The sequence below is a fragment of the Myotis lucifugus genome, unplaced genomic scaffold (assembly GCF_000147115.1).
Source record: "Myotis lucifugus unplaced genomic scaffold, Myoluc2.0 scaffold_27, whole genome shotgun sequence".
Classification (NCBI taxonomy): domain Eukaryota; kingdom Metazoa; phylum Chordata; class Mammalia; order Chiroptera; family Vespertilionidae; genus Myotis; species Myotis lucifugus.
In genome coordinates this window covers 7,322,323-7,345,101 of record NW_005871075.1, presented here as the reverse complement: position 1 = coordinate 7,345,101, position 22,779 = coordinate 7,322,323, and the positions used below count along the sequence as shown (strand labels likewise).

The window sequence follows — 22,779 nt, the reverse complement described above, 5'->3', positions numbered from 1 at the left end:
ATTCTCTAGCATTTAGAGATAAAGAAAATTCAAATCATCACTCACTATAGGAGTGAAGCAAAGGCAAATTGTTTCTTAATTAAAAAATGTACCCATAGAAGCCACACTGCACTCAATAGGGTGAGACTTTGTGAATTTAAGATGAATAATCTTCCTACTCCAGATTGCAGCAGGGGAACTCACTCGCTCATTTCACCATCAACTCTAGGTTTGGGTTTTGAATTCCTGTCCACGTAGCTCTGATAAATTAATTGACGGCACACGATCAACTCCATAAATGCCTACATCATCATCAGAAGAAGAAAAAAGTGCTGTGGTCAACTTGGGAAGCGAATGCCAAATACTTGAAGGATGAAGCGGGCTCTCAACTGTCCGGCAATCCTGAGTCAGGGATCCACCTTCACGCTATGAAACCCCTTCCCCATCGGGTCACCGTCAAGGTTTAAAGGAGCCAAAAACAATTTCTGAATTCTAGACAATGGCTCCTGGAAACACAGGCGACCCCTTGGGGAAAATACCTAAAAGGAACAGCCCCTCTCTCCTCATTTCCCCTTCCCGCCCCCTAGTTCCCCGCCTGCACCTCCCAGCGCAAAGATTGCTACCACCACCCCTCTCCCTCCGCCAGTCTCCCGGGCAGCTCCTTTTCTGCACGGCTTGTTAAAAGCCATTTCTGCATCTCATCTGGAAGGCGCCGGGAGGTGGGGAGCCGCGAGGGGCGGGAGGAGGTCGGGCTCTCCTAGCGCACACCTCCCACGGGGTCCCCGCCGAGGCCGAGCGTCCTGGTTCGCGGGGCCCCGGGAGAGGCGGGCGGCTGCTCCTCGCTCCCACGGCTGGCGCGGGGCCGGGGCTGGGAGCGGTGGGGGTGGGCGAGGAGGGCGCTCGCGTCACGTGCGCGCGCAGGGACCGCAATAAATGCCCGGGGCTGGAGCGAGCGGAGGAAGCTCTGGGCGCCCGGCTCCGCGCACCGCCGCCACTCGGAGCAGGAGTCCCCGGTCGCCGCCAGCCTCCGCCGCCGGGATCGCTGCTGCCCCCGCGCCCAGCTCCTGCAGAGGGCGCTCCGAGACGCTCGGGCGCGCACCCTGCCCGGCTAACGAGGCGGCACCCTGCGCTCCCACTCCAGGCTCTCGCCGGAGAGCTTCGCCTGCTCCTCGGTGAGGTCCTCCAGGAGCGCGGAGGCCCAGGCTCGCGTCCCGCTGCAGTCGGCGCCCAGATCGCCCTGGACGCGCGGCGCCCGGTCCTTCCCGCAGGGGACCCTCCGAGTGCGGTGGCCCGTGGAGCAGGGGCGGCAGGCCGGCCGGCTCGTGTGGGCTCCGCTCTCAAGGGGAACTTCACACTGGAGAGGTAAGGACCTTTCTAAAACGCATCGCCCCGTCGCCACGCATCCTGCTCTTTTTCGGAATCCCTGCTTTTAAATAAAACCATTTTGCACACAGACCCGCGGGTGGGTGGGCTGCTCGGAGAGCAGCTGCGATGGAGACTTCGGGGCGCTGGTTCTTGTGAGAGACTGTACTTTTCACCCCCTCCTTCCGGCGCGCGCTTTTCTTTTGGGTTGAGAGAGCAGTGCGCCCGGGGCGTGTGGCCAGGAAAGCTCTGATGTTGCGGGTGAATTGTTGGTTCCATCGGGCGAGGGCCACAGGTTAGGCACACTTCCCAGGAAATCATGATAGAGGTTCTCGGCTAGCGTCTGGGTCGGAGGAGGCTTCCCCCAGGGACCCGAATCATGCATTCGCATGCGTGCGCTGGGCCCCCTGGTTGTACCCAGGGACATACGTATGAATACCATTTTGTCTTTCTTTAAAATAGTCACCTCAGTTTCAGGATGTTGCGGACATTCTGAATGTGAACTGTAGGTAGGTCGCTGGGATAAAAATAAAGCCTTAGAACAGAGAAGCAAGGACCTCTACATTGCAGTAAAGCATTCTAGATAGGCAGTGCCCTTTGCAGGCTGGCTGTGTAATTACAGCCATTTGGAGCCTTGTGATTCAGAAATTATCTTTCGAGCTTTGACTCTTTGGGGCTACTTTTGCTATTTCTTTTTGGCCTCCTTTATATTTTCTTGGAAAATGTATTCTTGGAACACAGCAATACATTTCGTTGTGTTCAGTCCTTTGGAGGAAAAATGGGTGGGAATAGTTGTTTCAAAAGTGCATGTCCATTTGCTGGCATTATAGAGAGAGAAATCAAACCGGTGCACTCCCTTTGCGACCGTTGTTCTACTTTTATTACTAGGAAATTAATATCTGCCTAGATTTTCATGTTAATCGCACTGCATATCATTATAGCCAGAAGGAGTGGAAGAGCCTGTCTTGGAGATTTTCCCAGGGAAACCCTGAGATCATTCATTATGAAGTGTACCACGTGGGAGTGGCTCAGAGTGACCACAGTGCTGCTATTCATGGCTAAAGCAGTTCCAGCCATGGTCGTTCCTAATGCCACTTTATTGGAAAAACTTTTGGAAAAGTACATGGATGAGGATGGTGAGTGGTGGACGGCCAAGCAAAGAGGGAAAAGGGCCATCACAGACAATGACATGCAGAGTATCTTGGACCTTCATAATAAATTACGAAGTCAGGTGTACCCAACGGCATCTAACATGGAGTATATGGTAAGGACATTTTTCTGATGGTATGTACAAAGAAATGTTTTTTTGTTATGCTTTCAACCCGCTTGGTTAAATGCCCTCGTGCTACTATTTAATCTTTACCATTTGTCCTGTATGACAAAAAACAAACAAAAAACCCACAAAAGATTTTCTTCGAGAGTATCTTCCTATGCGTATTCTTTTATTAGTGTTCATTTCATTCTAAGAGCTTTTAGAATTTCAGAGTAGAATTAAATACCATTAGATGTCAATGCTTCTACTAAGTCAGCGGTTCTCAACCTGTGGGTCGCGACCCCTTTGGCAGTTGAACGACCCTTTCACAGGAGTCGCCTAAGACCATCCTGCATATCAGATATTTACATTATGATTCATAACAGTAGCAACATTACAGTTATGAAGTAGCAACGAAAATAATTTTATGGTTGAGTCACAACAGGAGGAACTATATTTAAAGGGCCAGAAGGTTGAGAACCACTGTACTAAGTGCTCTAAATTCTTCTCTTACCAGGAACATTCTGATTCTGAAAATGTGAACAGCTGGTGTATTTGCTTTTAAGTGACTTCGTAGAACAATTACTTTCTAATTCCTAACTAATGGAACATTCTTATGAGTGGTGGATTTGAAAAATCAGGGACCAGTAATTTGAAGAAGCTTTGTGGATTGCTGATGATACAGTCTGGGGCAAAAGTAGGTTTGCAGTTGTCCATGTGGAAAATAAAACAATAATAAATAATAACACAAGAATAAACTCTGTGTTTTGCATACTTACAACTGTAAAATTACTTTTGCCCCACCCTGTAGATATGTATGTGTGTGTATATATGTTTAAATTTCTTTCAAATGGGCCCTTATTTCTGACAAATATGTAAGTGACGTATTGTAAAGGCTACATTTCTGTGGTGGCTTTATGTTGAGTGCATGGTGATGGCTTTTTTGTTCTTCTGGATTTATTTCTGAACTTTGAAGTGTGGAAATCAGCCTGGGCAAAGGATTAAATAAAAATATGTGACCTATCCTACTGACCTTATATGTATGTACTCTTACAGTACAGTAGCAAGTTGGGGAACCACATTATTTTTTCAGACTACTAGCATGTAAGTCGTTAATATCCTACTTTATATCCTAAAATTTTAGAAAAGTAATTTAAAAATCTATTATACTACTTGCATGAATTAGGAATGCACCATCAAAGACTGATAATAAATAACCATTGGTGATAGCAAACTTATTTAATGCCTATTGAGAAAACATTTCTCCTGGGATACATTGCAGGGTGCCGTTAATTTCAGCGCATCCTCCTTTTTCTTTTTTTCTGCATTTACATTCGTTTTGATGGGTAACTCCCACTGAACATGGGACTTCAAAGTTCACATTACCCATTACAAAATATGGAATTATATTATTTTAGCTTTCACTGGGAGAATATTTTACCCTAAAGAAAGTAAGTAGCGCTCAATAGAACTCAGCGGCGATTAAGAATTGGGCCCCGGCAGCCAGGCTGCCTGGGTTTAAATTCTGGCACTGATACCCTTTAGCTAGGTGTCTGTGGACAACTTGTTAATTAATTTCTCTCTCCTTCAGTTTTCTTATGTCTACCCAGCAAGTGTACTCACTTCTGAAGGTTGTTGTGAGCGTTGAGATAACCTATGTAAAGTTTAGCTCAGTACCAGGCACATTGCAAGGTCTCAAGAGGTGTTAATAAAACATATACCTAATTTGATGTCTCCACATACTGTTTAAATAGAATATCTGTGGAAATTGTTAGCTCTTTACAAAATTCTTTGCAGGAAATGACATCAGTTATGTCTCACATTTCTGCTTTGTGTGCACGCTGAAGTGTTTGTCCAAAGTAAACCAACTCCATGACTTCTTCAAACAGAAAGAGCCAAGTATAGGGTCTTCCCAAGGCGGCCACCGTAGGCTTATTCCACGTGGAGAAGGGTTCTGTTGCTTCTTATTTAAAATAAGGAAGAAGTTGGGAGTTCAAGCCCACAAAAACAATCTGAGAATATTGATGTGCATTTCCAGTAATATGGAAATAATGAAAGAACAGTTCTGTGCTTCGTTCTGATGCCTGACTTCCAAAGAAAATAACTGTCTATTGTATGATGTCTGGTTTGGGCTGTTTATCCGACTTGCTTGTAGGTTTCACTGGTTTCCTTCCATCCTTGAAATGTAGATTCCGAAACCAGCCAGGGAGCTGTGACTTGGCGGGGAACTGGGCTGCTGAGGAGTTCAGTGCCCAACTGTAATACTGGCCCACATTTTCTGGAATACACATTTAAGGGGAGGTTAAAAGAACAATATTATTTTATTTGAAGTACTGTTCATGTATGTATTACATAATAAGTCCAGATGTTTATCAACCTTGTGAAAACAATTTATTTGAAAAGGTTTTTTAAAGTGAATTTATTCTAAGAAGAAGAAAAAAAAAACAAAGTGCCAGCTGAAGAGCTGTTACCTGTAAAAGCTGCAATTCTCTATGGTACATGCCACCCCTTTTACTCTATCAGTCACATGACATGAACAGTTTGAATAGCCAGTTACCTTATTTACATTTGGTGCTTATTTTGGTCTATTCTTTGTCCTTGAACCTATGGCAGCCAAGCCACATTCACACTTATTAACATACATCCCTACCCCTGCTCTTATGCTCATTTAATTATTGGGGTTAAAAGTTGACTCCAGGAAACCACATCTTCATTTGAAGAGCTTATAAGCTGATTGAGAAGAATAGACACAGTGGGAAAATTTCAAGTGAGCAGAGAGAACCACATTCTCTGTGTGTGTATGAATGATGCCAAGGGAGCACAGACTAATGGAATATTCCCAATGGGAGGGCTAATGAGTGGGGGAGATGCCCGGGACCACCGTGCACTGTGGCAAAGGGTGGAGGGCATATCTCAGGTGGAGGTAGAGGATGAGGAACGGTGGGTGGCAGGCTGGTTGTCAAGAACTGAAGCAGACTGATGAAAGCACAGACCTGTGGCAGAATCAGGAAGGGGAGAGTGAATTATTGATTATGGAAACCAGTGATCCTAAGGAGTGAGATTACCCACATTTAATTTAGGGTAAAATGAGAAACTGGAGCTTTTAGGTCATCAAATGAAGTTGTTGCTGAAGAGACAATGGATTTTAGGGGGGGAAATACTGTCTTTGGACCTAGATAACAGCAGGTTCACCTTTCGTCTGTGCTGCTTACTGATGTGTGTACTCCGACAATCAGCAACCGTTCCGGGCTTTGCTTTCCTCACTGGTAACATTGCTGTAAGGATATAAACCCCACAGGCTGTAGTGAGGTAACACATTTGAACTGTTGAGCATATTCTTTTTCTTCAAACCTTTCCTCTCCATGGGTTTTAAGACCCCCATCTCTTGGGTCTTTTATTTTTCTGTGTGTTTTTTTCATCACATGTTCTTGTTTTCTGCTCATCTCTTAAACCTTTGCTCCCCAGGTCTTCTCTCTAGGCCTGCTCCCTTTCTTCGGGACCTTATCTACTCCTTCGATTGTAAATCTCATCCATATATTGATGGCTCCATAGTCTAGATCTCCATCCAGCCATCTTCTGTGAGATTCATTTTCATAGTTTCTATTGCCTGGGTCATCGCTGCGTAATATTACCCGACAGTTACTTCAAGCTAAGGTGTCCAAAAAGAAAATGAGCTGTCTTACCTTTTTCTCCACCCCTGCCTGTCCTTCCACTCCGCTCCCTGGATTCTCTCTCAGACACCTGCTGAGTCCTCTCTAAGCAAACAATAACAACAAAACCCAGAAAATCGGGCCCGTCCTCAACTCCTACCTGCCCTCCACCCACTTCCACTCGACATACACACACACGCATAAATGCACAATTCCGTGCCAATTCTGTAGATTCTGTCTCAGAAATGTCTTTTGAATCCATCTCTTGTGTTTCATCCTAACCTTTGCTCACCCCAAGATTGGCCACCATGGCTCCCAGCCAGCAGACTATACCAGTCCATTCTTACTTTCTTTCTCCTTTAGTCCCCCTTCCTCCCTGTTACTAAATCTCTGTTTTCCCTTAAGCAGATCTGGGGTGGTTACTCAGCTGCACACAACTTGCCTAAGCTCTCTGCTGCTCGAAGTTCAAGCCCAGGCTGATTAGCTTAGAAAAGGAAGCCTGGTCAATCCAGTATGCCCCTCACCCTCAACTCCCTTGTGTGTATTTGAATCTGTGTTCACACTGAACTACTCATTGTTCTTAAAGGGGGTGGTGCTCTGTGCCCAGATGCCTATGCTTCCTGTCTGCTCCCCAACTCTTCCTCAAGACCAAGTACAAGCATCTTTCTGTAAGATTTTCTCTGGTGCACACATTCCCTGCCCCACTCCTGTGCTCCTAAAAGATGTTATCCAAGCCTACTTAGTATTAACATTTTGCTGCAATTAAATATTTACATGTCTGTTTTCCTTTCCAAGACTTTGAATTCCTAGAAAGGTGTAAGGATTGTGCATTATTTCTCTTTATAAACCTGGGCCTGATGCATACAAGAAGTACTCAGTAAACATTTGTTGATTAAATATTGTTGAGTGCTCAATAAATAAGTGTTGAATGAAGGAGTGGATGGAACAATGAAATTATATATGAGATACATATGGGGGATAGGTAAGAGGGATTAAAATAAGAAAAGGTGTGTAAGGTAGGATATCACCAACACTGGAGATACTGACCTGGAATTTGGAAACACTAGAGATAAAGTTGAATAAATGCTTCAAATAATTCGGGATTTTTCCTACTTTTAAAAATATTCACACTGTACTATAAATTGTCCAGTAATGTAGAGCCACTGAGATTATAGTAAAAATATTCAAAAGTTCTGGAATTTAAATAATATAATGAATTAATGGGTACCTCTTGCTACAAATTTTTAACGTAGACGGCTAAATTTTTAACATAGTTGATTAAAATCAACTAAATAGTTCACTGTGTTACAAAATGTACCAAAGTCTAGAATGTGCTTTAGCAACCAGGACACTTTACCTAAAAAAAGACCCAGGGGCCAGTTCTATGAGCCATTTTTCACTGTTATAACTATTTCCAGGCATTTTAGAGAGCATCGATAGGCTGTGCGGGGAGGGTGGATGGCTGTGCCTGCTTGCCCTTCCCTGACCTGTGGGCGAGACTTGAAACACACATTTCCAAAGATAGAACACAATACAGCTGGGTACCCCTCCTAGTGCCAGGCAGCCGGAGGAGGCTCTGAGCCAACCAACCAGTGGCCCATGGGGCATGTCGATGGCTTGGTTCCTGTTTGCCACCGACATTCTCCCTAAGGCTATGCTCAAACTGGAATTCAAGTCTCTTCTGGGCTTCAGTCCAGCTGATAATTCCAGAAACTGGATGTGGACAGCCTCATTTGCTGAACAAAATGATGCTAGTCTGAGTTTTGCCTTCTTTCTGACTGTCCATAGCCTGAACTCAATCCTGAAAAAGTGTTCTTAGCTTGTGAGTTTCTCTGTTTACTCTTGTGGAATTCCTGTCTGCTGACCACATTTGCCACTAGAGACCGATATTCAGAATAAATGCAGATGATAAAGTGATGGACTCATTTAGGTAAAGCTCAGTGTTTACACATTTCTTGCTAAAAGTGACAGGAATTCACTGCAATTAAGGTTTTATTGCAACGATTTCTAAAAAGATAGTTTTCTCCCTGTACACTGGCACTTGCCTGGTAATTTTCAAAACTTCAGTCATTTCAAAAATATCTGTACCTATTGTTATATGATATAATTTACATGCCTTGAAAAGTACATGGAATACCTTTCTGGTTTCAAAGAATATTATCATTATTTAAAGTTATTAAGGCTTAAAATTCTCTGTTTGCAATAGGTTATCTAATTTTCCTAAGGTAATTTTATTTTAATAATATTAATCCATCAAACAGGAAGACAGGCTGTTGCAATAACCCATCTAATAATAGTGTGTAGATACAATAAAGTTATGTGTTAAGTATCTTGGTCTACAGAATTAAAAGTTCACAAAACCTTAATTTGAATAGATAGTTGTTTTTAATTTTTTATATATATATTGTTTATTGATTTTTTACAGAGAGGAAGGGAGAGAGATAGAGAGTTAGAAACATTGATGAGAGAGAAACATCAGTCAGCTGCCTCCTGCACATCTCCCACTGGGGATGCGCCCGCAACCCAGGTACATGTCCCTGGCCGGAATCGAACCTGCAACCTTTCAGTCTGCAGGCCGGCGCTCTATCCACTGAGCCAAACCGGTTTTGGCTGTTTTTAATTTTTTAAAGACACTAACACTTTCAAATTAATGTAAATTAATTTTCAGATTTTTTTTTTTGGAATGTTGCACTGTAGATGGCAATACCTATGGGAAGAAAGTGACATTACAGTCCATTCTATTGAATTTCGTATTTATTTACCCTGGAGTTCTGGGAGATTAAAGATTCCTCCTTAAATGTAAGCAGCAAATCTAGGGTCTTGGCAAGCAAGGCAGGAGGGAAGTAGTTTAACAGAAGAGTCCAACACCCAGAGCCAGAAAAATGCCACAAAATGTTGAAATTGTTACTGCTCCTTACTCCTTTCAGGTATTAGGAATTTGCCCTATGCCAGGCACTGTCTAGAGCCCAGTAATACACAACAAAATGCCCTTCCTTGCCTGGAATAGGAGTGAAAGACCTTGTATCTGCACACTCAGCAAGGGGCCCGTGGGCTGGCAGGGTGTGAGGGTTTGAAGAGATGTAGGATCTAAGTGAAGAGGGCAGAACAGGCCTGGGTAAAGGCTCACTTTCAGTCTGGGTGATGAGAAGACAGTTCAGCTCTTGGAACAGACTGATAGCATGATCTCACCTACTCAGAATCACTCTGGCTTTGTTGAGAATTGAGGTCTGGTGGTGGGAGGTGGGGCAAGGGTGTGGACAGGGAGACAGGCTATTGCAATAATCCATCTAACAGCTGATGGTGGCGAAGGGTGGAGTGGCTAGGAGTGGGTGGTGAGAAGTGGCCAGGGTGTGAGTACATCCTAAAACCCCTTTGTCATCACAACATCAATCTCAGAAAATTCAAGGAGACATTAGCAAGACTAATGAAATGGACTTGGTCAGGTGCAGGTTTAATCCACCCAAACCCTAGCTGCAGTTTTTAAAAACCGGCGGGAATTTCCATTCTGGTTTATTGGGGGAATACTCCAGATCTTTCAGCTTATAGTGACTTGGAGAATAGAGAGATTCCAGAAATCTCCTGGTTACTTGATACCCATTTTGCCAACCCAATTTTCAGAGAGGAAAGGAGTTGGAACCCACCTCTGCCTCCTCAAGTGCCCACTGTTTTCTCAGGTGATCTGCTCTCCCCTTCTAAAAGCCAGTCTACTCTCACTCCCTCCATAAACAACAGAAGATGAGAACATTTAGCATGAAAAGCAGAGTAGGACAATGGGCCAATTCCTGCTCAGTAATTACGTATTCCACTTACAGTAGGCTAGGTCAGCTATGATGTTCAGTAGGTTAGTTGTATTAAATGCATTTTCAACAATGATACTTTAAATTTACAGTGGGTTTATAAGGATGTAAGTGACCCCATCCTAAATCGAGGAGCATCTGTACTCAGGATAAGTGGGGATGAAAGGGGGGAGGGAGTAATACAGACCTAAATTCACCTCCCACCCTCTGATTTCCTGTCTGTGTCTTCCATTGGCCAAATCCAGCTGGCATCTGGGGCTAAGAGCCTGAGATAACTCAGTATGTAGAGTTGAGCCTTTGGGGACAGAGAGAAGGCACTTAGGAGCTCAGAAAGGCTATCTAGGAACAAATGAAGAATACTTAACACCGTATCCTTTCTCAGATTTTCAAGTAAGGACTTTTGAAAACCATATTTTTTAAAACTATCACCTTAGTCATTGTTTAACTGTTGAAGAAAACGGATTGAGAATGCTATGGCAGTGGCCGGCAAACTCATTAGTCAACAGAGCCAAATATCAACAGTACAACGATTGAAATTTCTTTTGAGAGCCAAATTTTTTAAACTTAAACTATATAGGTAGGTACATTGTTGTTAACTTAATTAGGGTACTCCTAAGGTTTAGGAAGAGCCACACTCAAGGGGCCAAAGAGCCCAGTTTGCCGACCACGGTGCTATGGGTATCAAACTAGCTTTGAGCTTCCTAGCAGCTGGGGGAAACAGGAAAACGCGGGGCTCATGCAGCTCCCAACGACTGTTTGGAAGCATAACAATGTATCATTCTTGAGGCAAGAATGATTAGTGAAGAACTAACACAGTTTCTCAATATAGGCACAATGAGCAACTTAATATAGCCGTTTTACTCAAAGTCTGTAAACATATACATGTTCATGTTTGTTAGTTTTAATATTAGCCTTTGGTTTAAATTGCGGTTATAGTGTTAAATGGTAGGTTTCCGTTTCTATGTGTCCATAAACTGTTTTTTGTATTAACTTCTCCAAGAAGTTTTTCATTTGCTAACCCATCTATTTTTATTTTTGAAAATTAGAAAAGCATCCCTGAGTACATTAAATAAAAGCAATTAATACTTTATTTACTTTCAACACCCAGGTTACTATTATTTTGGTATTCAAATATAAACTAATGCATAAGTGATTTATTATGAGAGTTTATCTTTCCTTTCATATATTTTCTGGGCTTCACTTTCAGATCAGTCTTGAATCTATCTAAAATGAATGGGCTATCAATAAACTAAAATACAGGTGTTTCTTTTTATAAATTGAGTCCATGTGTAAAGAACTGATAGTCAGTTGTTCTCAACCTGTGGGTCGCGACCCCTTTGGCGGTCGAACGACCCTTTCACAGGGGTCGCCTAAGACCATCCTGCATATCAGATATTTACATTACTATTCATAACAGTAGCAACATTACAGTTATGAAGTAGCAACGAAAATAATTTTATGGTTGGGTCACAACATGAGGAACTGTATTTAAAGGGCCAGAAGGTTGAGAACCACTGTGATAGATGGTACTTTCTCAATTGCTAAAGAATTTCCTTAAATACTGCGTCTCCTCAAGCATCCAGAACATAGTTTTGAGAATTACTAACTACTCCTATCTTAAATGACAAGAAACAAAATGAAGACATCATAGCCTTGAAGTCAACACAAAGATATGGCATTTACAGAAATAATCCAAGTTCAGCTATTGAAGGGTTTCTGTACACTGGGAATTAAGACCCAACGCATTAGATACAGATCTGTCTAATAATCTGTAAATTATGTGATTAAGAAGGCTCGGAATGGGCTGAGATAAATGGGGTATTGTCCTTGGAATAAATTCCAAGAGGAGAGAGAATGTGAATAGGACTTTGGTGAAAGGATAAAGTTTAAGTAACTGAAGAGGTAAGGAGGGAAAAGAAAGAATAGTTCCTTTCGGGGAAAATCTCTGATGAGCTCAATGCCAAGATATATGAATGGACAAGAGCTAGAACAGTGATGGTGAAGCTATGACACGCGTGTCAGGTGACACGCGAACTCATTTTTTTGGTTGATTTTTCTTTGTTAAATGGCATTTAAATATATAAAATAAATATCAAAAATATAAGTATTTGTTTTTACTATGGTTGCAAATATCAAAAAATTTCTATATGTGACACGGCACCAGAGTTAAGTTAGGGTTTTTCAAAATGCTGACACGCCCAGCTCAAAAGGTTCGTCATCACTGAGCTAGAACCTCCTCACAGTGCAGTTATGCAATGTTGAGTCCTGATACCTGGTCTTAGAAATGTCTTAGCTTGGATTTATCTCCTGGTCTACCAAATCAGAATCTCATTTTAAAAAGATCTCCCAGTGTTTCATAAGCCCTTTAAAGGTCCAGAGAGGCAGCTGTGGCGCAGTCCATGTTGGAGTCGGGGGGTGGGGGGGCATAAGTGCCTAGGTAAGTTATGGCCAGTCTCCCGAGGGCCTTGGCAGTGAGTGAGATGGGATGACTTAGCAGACGTTCTGTAGAAATGTAAGGATTGTGTGAAATGAATGGCTCTGCTGCCTCACAAGGACAGTCTACCCTACATCATGCATGCAGTCTGTTTGTTTAATCCTATATAATAAAAGGCTAATTAAAGAAAAGGCTAATATGCAAATTGTCCCCTTGGGAGTTTGACCACCCGCTATGATGTGCGCTGACCACCAGAGGGGCGACGTGGAGCAAAGGAAGGCTTCGGCTGGCAGCCGGAAGGCCCTGATCTCTGGCCAGGCCTGGGGACCCTACCCATGCATGAATTTTCGTGCACTGGGCCTCTAGTATTGAACTAATGGGTTTAACTGAAATTATCTTGTGAGCTTATCCACCTATTAAATTTCCATTTCAAGAATTATTTTAATTTTAATACAATGAAGAGGCAATTCCCTCAATTTTTAGAGCGCTATATTTTTAAGGCTTTCAGGCCTTGCTTTAAAGTGGATTTTAAGTAAAACACAACCACATCTGTCTCCTGTCTCTAACTTCCAGGAGACCCTAATAAGTGCATTGCCCCAGGTCATGCGACTTTCTCAGTACCTGGCAAGGCCTGTCTGCCCAGTAACACAGGTGTTTCCTTTGAAATCTGAGCCTTGTGCATTTTCCCTGTAACTACAAAGTCTTTTCAAAACAGGTGAAGCAGTGTAGTTAAACACCTGAGGTCCTTTCGGAGTTGTCAGGAATGTATTGCTGTTTCCAATAGTGCTTTTATTACCAGATGACTTTGTCACAAAAGCATCATACACTCTTTCAGCACCAGTGGACTTATTTATTTATTTCACTGATGTCAGTTTCTTTACAGTTCTCATAACACCACCAACAGGGAGAGAAAAGAGGGTGGCTTTAAAGATTTTATAATGAGGCATTCTTTTTGGAATTTAAATCTGAAACCTTGTGAACTGTCCAATGTGTTGCTTCCATAGAATAATGACTTCGTTCTTGAAGGTCAAGTTATCACTGCTGAGAAGATCACTTTGACACTTTTTCCATTCAATTCTTGAATTTCACTTTCTGATTTAAATAGGAAAACACAACAGTGATTTGGGAGGGATTTCATTTTGACGTAGAATGGGTAATTTGCAAGTCTGTTTTTTCCAGGAGGGGTAGCCCAGCAAGAATTACCCTTTAAAGGTGGTATTTAGGAAGAGATAACTTATATGTCTGATTTTCTTCAACTACTTCTGTTCATGAGCTGGCTGAAAAAATCCTGCTGTTCCTTTTAGCTGTGGGGGGAAATTACATGTAGAAAACTGCTTTATTTCAAAGATTTTTCCATTGGGTTTTTGGGACTAAGCTGAAGAGAGACCTGGTGTTAACTTTTTACTGAGAATATTTACTAAGAATGATTTAAGAGAGAAACAGAAAGGGAGGGAGAGATAGAAACATCAATGATCAGAAGCATCCGTCGGCTGCCTCCTGCACGCCCCCCACTGGGGACTGAGCCTACAACCCGGGCATGAGCCCTGACTGGGAATCAAACCATGACCTCCTGGTTCATAGGTCGATGCTCAACCACTGAGCCACACTGGCCAGGCTCAACTGTCATTCTTAAAGAGACTAACTTGTGGTTTAGCATACGGATCTCCAAGCCTACTGCTTCCTCTACTATTGCTGTGGTTCCTGCTTGTAAATTGAACACCTAAAATGCCCCTTCTGAAGCTCAGGGACCATCGTGGAAGAGGTGGGCATGTGAGATAGTAAGACTCAGATAAGAGGGGGGATTGTAACCCTGCAGAAACTTCACTTCTTCAACATGAACTTTTCTCCTTTCTTTCCTTTTGATTCACACTGGCCTCATCCAGCGCCCTGAATCACCTGACTCCTTCTCTCCTTCATATCCACTCCTTTAATCATCAAGCCCTCAGGACAATGAGGTTCTGGTCATAACCAGTTGATCTTAGGAACAAAACCTGTGTTCTATTGACCACAGACACAGAATTTCAATTAAAGTAGAGATAACATCCAGCCAGTGTTTCTCAGTGGTCAAGCATCGACCCATGAACCAGGAGGTCATGGTTCAACTCCTGGTCAGGGCACATGCCCAGGCTGCAAGCCCAATCCCCTTTACTGAGAATATTTACTTGTTTTATTCAGTCAGTTAACTATTTATCAGCTTTGGGTGATATTAAAGCTTTGTCATATAGAGAATAGTCAGAAATAATTGATCTCTGCTGTATACACCTAATTGGAAGATCTGGGATGTTCTTGGTTTTACATTCCTGAAAACCACAACACAGCTTTTGCTTCTTAGTTAAGAAATGCCCCCTTAATTATGAATAAAAAGATTATTTTACAGTTTCTGGTGTTTTACAAGCACTACAGGTATTCCGTAAGAGACTGTAAGTCCAAAATAATAGAGTTTTGAAGCTAAAAAAAAAACGGAAGAGATTTTTTTTCAGCTTCCTAATGTTACAGATAAGTAAACAAACCAAATTTGACATATTCAAAGATAAATTTGAAAATACACAATTTCAGTAGTAAGAAAAATTTTGCCAGGGTCTAACATGTATTTAAATTACCCATAACTTCAGTACTTTGGACAAGTGCAAGCGTACTTTTAGCTCCACTACTGTAAGAAAAGGAGAGGAAACTTTATCACTAATGGCCTCACCTGCAAATGTCAGAAGACATGACCCTAGGGAAGGGGCATTCTTAATACCATTGGAAGCTGGAGTGCTATTATTTCCAACAGCTCAGAACTAAAGTGGGCTTGGAGATAGGAGGGGGCAAAGGAAGGATGCTTATGGAATTCATTTTTCAATTGTTTTCAAATGCTTACATCGTTTTAAAAAATAATTTTATAATGCTACTTACGGTTGTCAATAGTAGGATGGTAAGACCATAGCTTCCAGCTTAGATCTGGACTTCCAGTGAAATTGCCTTTTCAGCCTGACCGGTTTGGCTCAGTGGATAGAGTGTCAGCCTGTGGACTGAAAGGTCCCAGGTTCGATTCCGGTAAATTGTATCTTGAACTGTATTATTGTCATTAATTAGGCTATGTAATGGTATGATAGTCAAAGACCAATTCTCATTGTTGTTTCTAACTCTCTATCTCTCTCCCTTCCTCTCTGTAAAATATCAATAAAATATGTTAAAAAAAAAAAGAAAGAAATTGCCTTTTCAACACCACCATGGTTTCATGTTATTACTTTGCCAGAGGGCAGTGCGTATTTTAAAAATCCATATGAAATATTAAATTGTATCTTGAACTGGTATTATTGTCATTAATTAGGCTATGTAATGGTATGATAGTCAAAGACCAATTATTATTATTAATTTACATTTATTGTTGAAAGTATTACAGATGTCTCCCTTTTCCCCCCATTGACCCTCTCCACCCTGCTCTTGCCCCCCTCCACATTCACCACACTATTGTCTGTGTCCCTGGGTTATTTTTTGCATTTCTCTTGGAAATCCATGCTTTTATGTCTCTGGATCTATTTTGCTCGTCAGTTTATTTTGTTCATTAGATTTAGACAAATTCTTAGTGACTAACGTTGGCCTTCAGCTCTTATTTAATGTACTATAATAACAATTTTTAAGCTATAAAGATTAAACAATTCCCAGGACATGCATTTTCAAATGATGTGAACTTAGAAAAAGCTCTAAATTAACTGTGGTCAAGGAGGTGCTTTTGACAACACAATCATTTTTAAGAGAGAAAACTATTTCCATGTCAAAGAGAAGGAAAAATTAATCTGACTAAGGACTGTGTTTGCCTTGTGTACAGTACTGATTTTGCCCAAGGTACTGGCAACTGGCAATATTAAACTCTATTTCAAACTACATTGTTGAGTGATTTTCCAACCTTCTTTGAATGTCTGTTATTAAAGCAGGATAAGCAGGTTATTCCAGTAGGAATCAGAAATTGTATATGCTCATTCGTACTTTCCAAAGTATAGCAGCCGAGGGAATTGTCTGTACATGTCAGATAGCTACATAACTTCCAATTTCTACAAGTTAAAACATTTAGCACTAAAAATTACTATATATTTCTAGGGTTTACTTTTGAAAGTCCTTTGGTAAAATATTTAAGATTTCTCTCTCTCTCTCTCTCTCTCTCTCTCTCTCTCTCTCTCTCACACACACACACACACACACACACACACACACACACACACACACACACACTGTAGAGCCTCCAGGTTGAACTAGCTTAAAAATAACATTGGAGCCAAAGAATGTCAATTGCTTTCTGTTTCTTTTAGTAATAAAACTTCATTCGATGCTTTACTGGACTCTAAGAAGAAACAGCCTAGATGTAGGTGGAAAATACAGTGTTTTTCATTTCTATACACCTCAAGTACCCATCTTATAAAGAAATGGTAATTTTAAGTGCGGTTTGGCTTTAAATTAGTGCTGGGTGAATAGTTCAGAGAGGAAAAAAGCCCTTCAGGCCATCTTGATTTAATTTACAACCTGAATTTAAATAGAAATGTATAGAGACTAACCTACATTTAAATGGGGATTGGTATGAATTACTGGTGGTCTTAAAACCTGACATATAATGTTGTGGCATAAAAATATACATTCCATGTTGTTATGGGAAATATTTCTTCTAGGACAGCTATATTTTTAGTACGTATTTTTTTTTTAAAGAATCTTCTTGATTTGTGTATTGAACTTGACCTAAACACCTATGCTTGAAAGATTTTTAAATAATCACTTTTAAAATTGTCATAATTAATATTTAATAAATAACTAGAGGCCCAGTGTATGAAATTCATGCACGGGTGGGGTCCCTAGCCCTGGCTGGTGATCAGGGCCGATCGGAGCCAGGCCGATCAGGACCGGGCTTGAGAAGAGGCGACGGTCTCTGGACCGGACACAGAAGGAAACGGACACCCAATGCCGCCATCGTCAGCGCCCTGCCATCATGCTGTTCCCCGCCTCCCCTGCTCCTCCTTGCCACGCCGCCACCACAGCAGGCGGGCGGCAGGCCGATCGGGGCCTGCCGGCCACGGGGAGGGACGGGGCACAAGAGGTTGGCCGCTGGCCCTACTAAGGAGGGAGTCAGCCCTTGGCCCCCCTGGGAAAGGGGCCGCATCCACCACCACCCAACCCCTGTTCCCTGTCCCAGCCCAGGGGCCGGCCCTGATCAGGCGATTAGGGCCTGCCAGCCAGGGGGAGGGACTGCGGGAGGTTGGCCGGCTGGGGGAGGTTGGCTGTGGGAGTGCACTGACCACCAGGGTGCAACTCCTGTGTTGAGCGTCTGCCCCCTGGTGGTCAGTGCGCATCATAGTGACCAGTCATTCCAGTCATTCTGGTCGTTCTGGTCACTTAGGCTTTTATATATATGGATTGATAGTAAATTTTAATTGCAGGCTTCTCTGTCTTAGTTCTTATATTAAAGTAATGTATGTCCCTAGTTTGGTCTTATAGTTCGCTTGATATATGTATTTCCCTTCTTATTTTTAATGGATTAGGTAGAAAATTTGTCATGCCATAAAAACAGCTTACCCATATAATATACTCAATTGAATTTTAGTCCTCGAAGAGACCTGAGTTATCATCTATTTCAACTGACACATTTTATAAGTAAGGAAACTTAGCCTAAAGGATTTGAATGATATGTTTCAATTTTATTTCAATTTCTAGACAGCAGATATAAACACGATTTTTTCAAATATAACATTTTGTTTTGTGAATTTGGGGCTGGTTGTATGTATATCCCCTCTAAACGGGATCCATCTGTAACTTCGTAGGAAAAACTGACATCTAAGGTTGTAGCATTGTGTGCAGAAAAGCATCAAATGACCTTGGATAAGGGTCTTAAGGTCTCTTCCAAGGGCTCAGCTGGGTGGTTCTCGCTGGTCTCTCACGTGTTTGCAGTGACCTGGACAAGCACACTGACAGGTCTCCTGCCGGGGCTGGAAAAGCCCAGCAAGGAGCTCCTCCACATTTCTCTGTCTCTGTGTGGTCTCTCCACATGATCTTTCCAGCTACTTGTGCAGGGCTGCTGGGCTCACGTCTGCCAAGATGTGTGTCTTAAAAGAGAAAGAAGCAGATAGAGCCTGAGAAGTCTCACAGTGTCATTCTGTCCATTAGAAGGGAATCGCTATCCAGCTCAAATTGAAAGGAAGGGGAGAGGACTCAACTCCACATCTTGGGCTTTATAATCATTACAGTGGTTTCAGGCATTTTTTTTTAAAAGCCATCTAGGAACTGTTTGTTTTTCTTCTGGTTCTTGGTTACTCCTTGAATACGCGGTTGGTAGATTAGAAACTTACTGCTGAGTGTAGTTCCACTGTACTTGTGACTGAAGTGCCGTGCAAGAACCCGACGCCCAAGATTGAAGACAAGAATTTGTCTCTCTAGGACAAACTACTTTCCAGGGAGCTCTACCTGGAATCCTGCTTGCTTTTGAGGGGTGACTCTCTAATCTCCAATCTACTGGATACAAAAGGAAAGCAGCCTCTTGCTCATTTTCTGGGACTCTATACCCAAATATTTTTGTCTTACCTAGTTTGTTTGGGTAATAATGACAGCAACTTGAATTATCTCTAATAATAAAAGTGTGATATGCTAATTGGACCAGATGTTCTAGACGGCCCTCTGGACGAAGCCAGTTCTGTGAGGGAAGCCCGGGTCCCGGGTGCCAGGGGGAAGCCAGTGCAGTGCCGGCAGCCAGGGAAAGGAAGGCCTACTCTTGCACGAATTTTGTGCATCGGGCCTCTAGTATCTTTGTATAATTACATAAAATATTTAATTATATAATTAGGTCTAGTTTAAGAATTTAAGAAATAGTATGCTCATGTTTAGCACTTAAAGGGCTTGCCTGATAAATACTTAAGCATACATTTCTGATGTGTCTATCACAAAACCTGTCATCTTGAATATTTGACATTAGTTCAAAGTAAAATTAAAGCTCTTATGAAAATCAGCTACTTTTGCTGCTCTTAATTTTTTAGTTCATGTAAAGATACATTTTTATATTTTTGCTAGATAATAAAGATGTCCTGTAATAAGAATATACTTATTCTAATCTAGTACAAATTTTGCTTTGGGGCTTTGAAACCATGAATCTATGTATTTCAGATTCACAATTGTGTGAGGAGGCATGTTCATTTATAAAAATGTATATGAAGGAATGAAGAAACTTCTCCCCACATATTCTCCATTCTGTCCCTCTCTGGCATCTCTTCCTTTGAACCCACAGCCATGATTAGCTTTCTGCTATCCTTTCCAAATGAAACCCAGCAAACACATTCTCCCTAGCCCCTGGCATCTTAGCTTTTTAAGCTCCTGCCCTCTCTCTTTTCTTCCCCTCTACAGTATTATTAACAAACAAGCCTCACTTGCTTTCCGGACTTGCTCTTTCCTGTCACTTTAACCCTCTGTGTTCCTGTTTCTCTACCTACCATTGAGCTGAAATTGCTCTTAATCTTGGATTAGTACTTAGCAGACCTCATCCTTCTTGACTCTGCTCTGGCAAGACCACACTGTCTGTTTTACAAATTAACAAATCGAATATGAAACACAAGATATGCAAAGTCATTTCGGTAGTAATTTTGCAATTTTAAATATTTCTTTATAAATTACTTTTAAAGTGTGAATGAATCACCCTCATTGAATTTTGTATACAAGATGCATATATGTTTTATAGGATTCAGATTCAATCATTCATCTATTCAACAAACATTTATTAAACTTAGTCCACACGACACAGAAAATAGGGTAAAGACACCAGCATGACTTAAATTACTGTCCTGAGCAACTCAGTCTCAAGAAAGAGATAAGCATATAGACAAATACTAACATTTCAGTGTAATAGCTGTTAAACAAAGGAGTCTAACAAAGTTTCAGGAGCTCCAAGGAGGGAATAGTTGGCATTTGAGAGAATGGAGAAGGTGTCAAGAATGCATTACATAAAGCTGGGTTGTGAAGGAATAGTAGGGGTCTGCCTGACAAATCATTGGGAGAAGGATGTTTTAGATAAAGGAAACAATGCCAGAGAGAACAAGGAAGAGCAGGGTTTGTGATGGGGAACAGAGGGATCAAGGATCTTGAACTTCATGGATATGGGGATTTGTCACATGTTGTTCAGACAGAGGAATCACTTCAGTGTATCTGTATCCACTTAGGTAATTCTCAACACTTGTTAGAGCAGAGTGGAGGGAGGAGAGATGAGGCAAGGACATTAAGGAAGCTGCTAGTGTAAAAATCTTGAGAGATGGTCAGCACCCCGACTAAGATGTTGACTTTACAAATGAGTACAACGGGAGAAAACGTGAGAACTGAGCAACACTATATTTTGAAGAAATGTCCAAACTATACATACATATTAAATGTTGGTATCTGTATTTCACTTTTGTTTTGAACTACAGACGTGGGATGTCGAGCTGGAGAGGTCTGCAGAGTCCTGGGCTGAAACTTGTTTGTGGGAACATGGGCCTGCAAGCTTGCTTCCATCGATTGGACAGAATTTGGGAGCACATTGGGGAAGGTATCTTCACATGTAACTTTTTGTTTCTGACAACATGTTTGAAATGAAATGCTTATTAATTCATGTAGCACATTTTCAAAGGCTTGGTGCCAAAAAGGAAAACAAATAATCACACCAACACGAATAATAAAAAAATAAATATACAGGGATGATCAACAGTATTTGAGACTTATTTTTATTTTAAGTCATTGATATAATAGTAATGAAATGGGTATAGGTATTTAAGGTTAATACCTCACACAAAAATCTCTCTACCCTACTTTATCAATCTATTTGCAATATTTGGTTGTAATATTTTTTCCAACTTGACTTGCTCTTTGTGGTTATTTTATTTCCAATAGATATAGGCCTCCAACATTTCATGTCCAAGCATGGTATGATGAAGTGAGAGACTTCACCTACCCATATGAACATGAATGCAACCCGTATTGCCCATTCAGATGTTCTGGTCCTGTATGTACTCATTATACACAGGTATGTTTGGGGTACATTATACATCATTTCTCGAAGTTGAATTTGTGTAACTATGGGAGAACGTAGGCTACTGAACTTGTGTCTTTCTTATAGCTTTTGGTATGGTTATTAATTATATAGTTATTGATGTATATAGAATAAGCTTAGAAATGTCTACAAGGAATATAAGTAATGATCAGGAAGAGCTCTCCAAACACACATACTTAAAAAGACTTTACTGCAATGATTTTACATATGAAATAGTTTAAATATGGCCCCAATAAATGCAAGTGGGGAGAAGTTTACTGCCTTCAAATTTGGGTGTCATTATATTTTTATTTTCCAAAGAATAAAAATATTGTCTTATTTACCACTGATATCTGGTATTTACCTGTGTGCAGCATTTAATCTTTATTTGTATTGAATGGTTATATTTGGTATTGGGTATGTTTTAACTTTGAAATCACACACCTGAAGGCAGATTCAACTAGATAAAGCTCACCGCAGTTGAGAGCTTCCAGAAGACCTGTGGCTGCTTATTAGGGAAAATAAAGCCGAGAATTTGTCCGCTATGCCTTTGCGTGTGACAAGATCAATACTGAACTCCCTAACAACCAGTGGCCCAATGAAAATGTCACGCTGTATAAGAAATGTGAACACCTAAATTTTGGCTCCAGTACTTTCTGTTTAAGATGAGAAATTCTGTTCCTTTGTTAGGTAAGCTTCTTCATAGAAACATTAACACAAAATTTAGGTTTGTGAGAATGTAACCTTTGAATTATTTAGTAAAAATGTATTCTGAAGATGCTTTACACTTTATAGCCAGATAGAGTTACTGAACTGTCCCTCTGTTATTTATATTAAATTAAGCGCTTTCCCAAGCCTTAGGAAAAATAGCCTTTTTGACTTTTGACATTGCCTCATTTCATTTTGAATGATAAAGGTTTGTTTCTCAAATTGTGTTTTATATATTTCCCTCTCGGATATGTTGCATCTTACTTCATCTCCACTTGCCATTTCTGTTCTCTCCCATAGGTGGTGTGGGCAACAAGCAGCAGAATAGGCTGTGCCATTAATTTGTGCCATAACATGAACATCTGGGGCCAGATATGGCCCAAAGCTGTCTACTTGGTGTGCAATTATTCCCCAAAGTAAGTAGACAAAAGACCACTTTCATATGTAAATTTTTCTTAATAACATGAAAATAACTTTATATTGCTGATTTTTTTCTCATTTTCAGTGTGTATTATTGAGTAAAGTATACAGTTTTAACTCAGTTTACTTAATACGACAATAATTATGGTTGCCTGATGCAAAAAATCAGT

At 41.2% G+C, this 22,779-nt stretch overlaps 1 protein-coding gene across 2 annotated transcripts in view; it reads left to right on the top strand.

Annotated features, from left to right (window-relative positions):
• The first annotated feature begins 1,297 nt into the window (after positions 1-1,297).
• CRISPLD1 (cysteine rich secretory protein LCCL domain containing 1) overlaps positions 1,298-22,779 on the top strand; it is a 38,043-nt gene continuing 16,561 nt past the window's right edge. Inside the window, exons 1-5 of one of the 2 annotated variants that reach the window (XM_006086341.3) lie at positions 1,298-1,341; positions 2,283-2,605; positions 20,883-21,001; positions 21,343-21,475; positions 22,490-22,605. In XM_006086341.3, coding sequence (XP_006086403.1) covers positions 2,345-2,605; positions 20,883-21,001; positions 21,343-21,475; positions 22,490-22,605 — 629 coding nt within the window. In that variant the 5' untranslated portion in view covers positions 1,298-1,341; positions 2,283-2,344. Of the gene's footprint in view, positions 1,342-2,282; positions 2,606-20,882; positions 21,002-21,342; positions 21,476-22,489; positions 22,606-22,779 lie in introns of those variants that run through there. The other variant, XM_023751903.1, reaches the window with a different exon arrangement.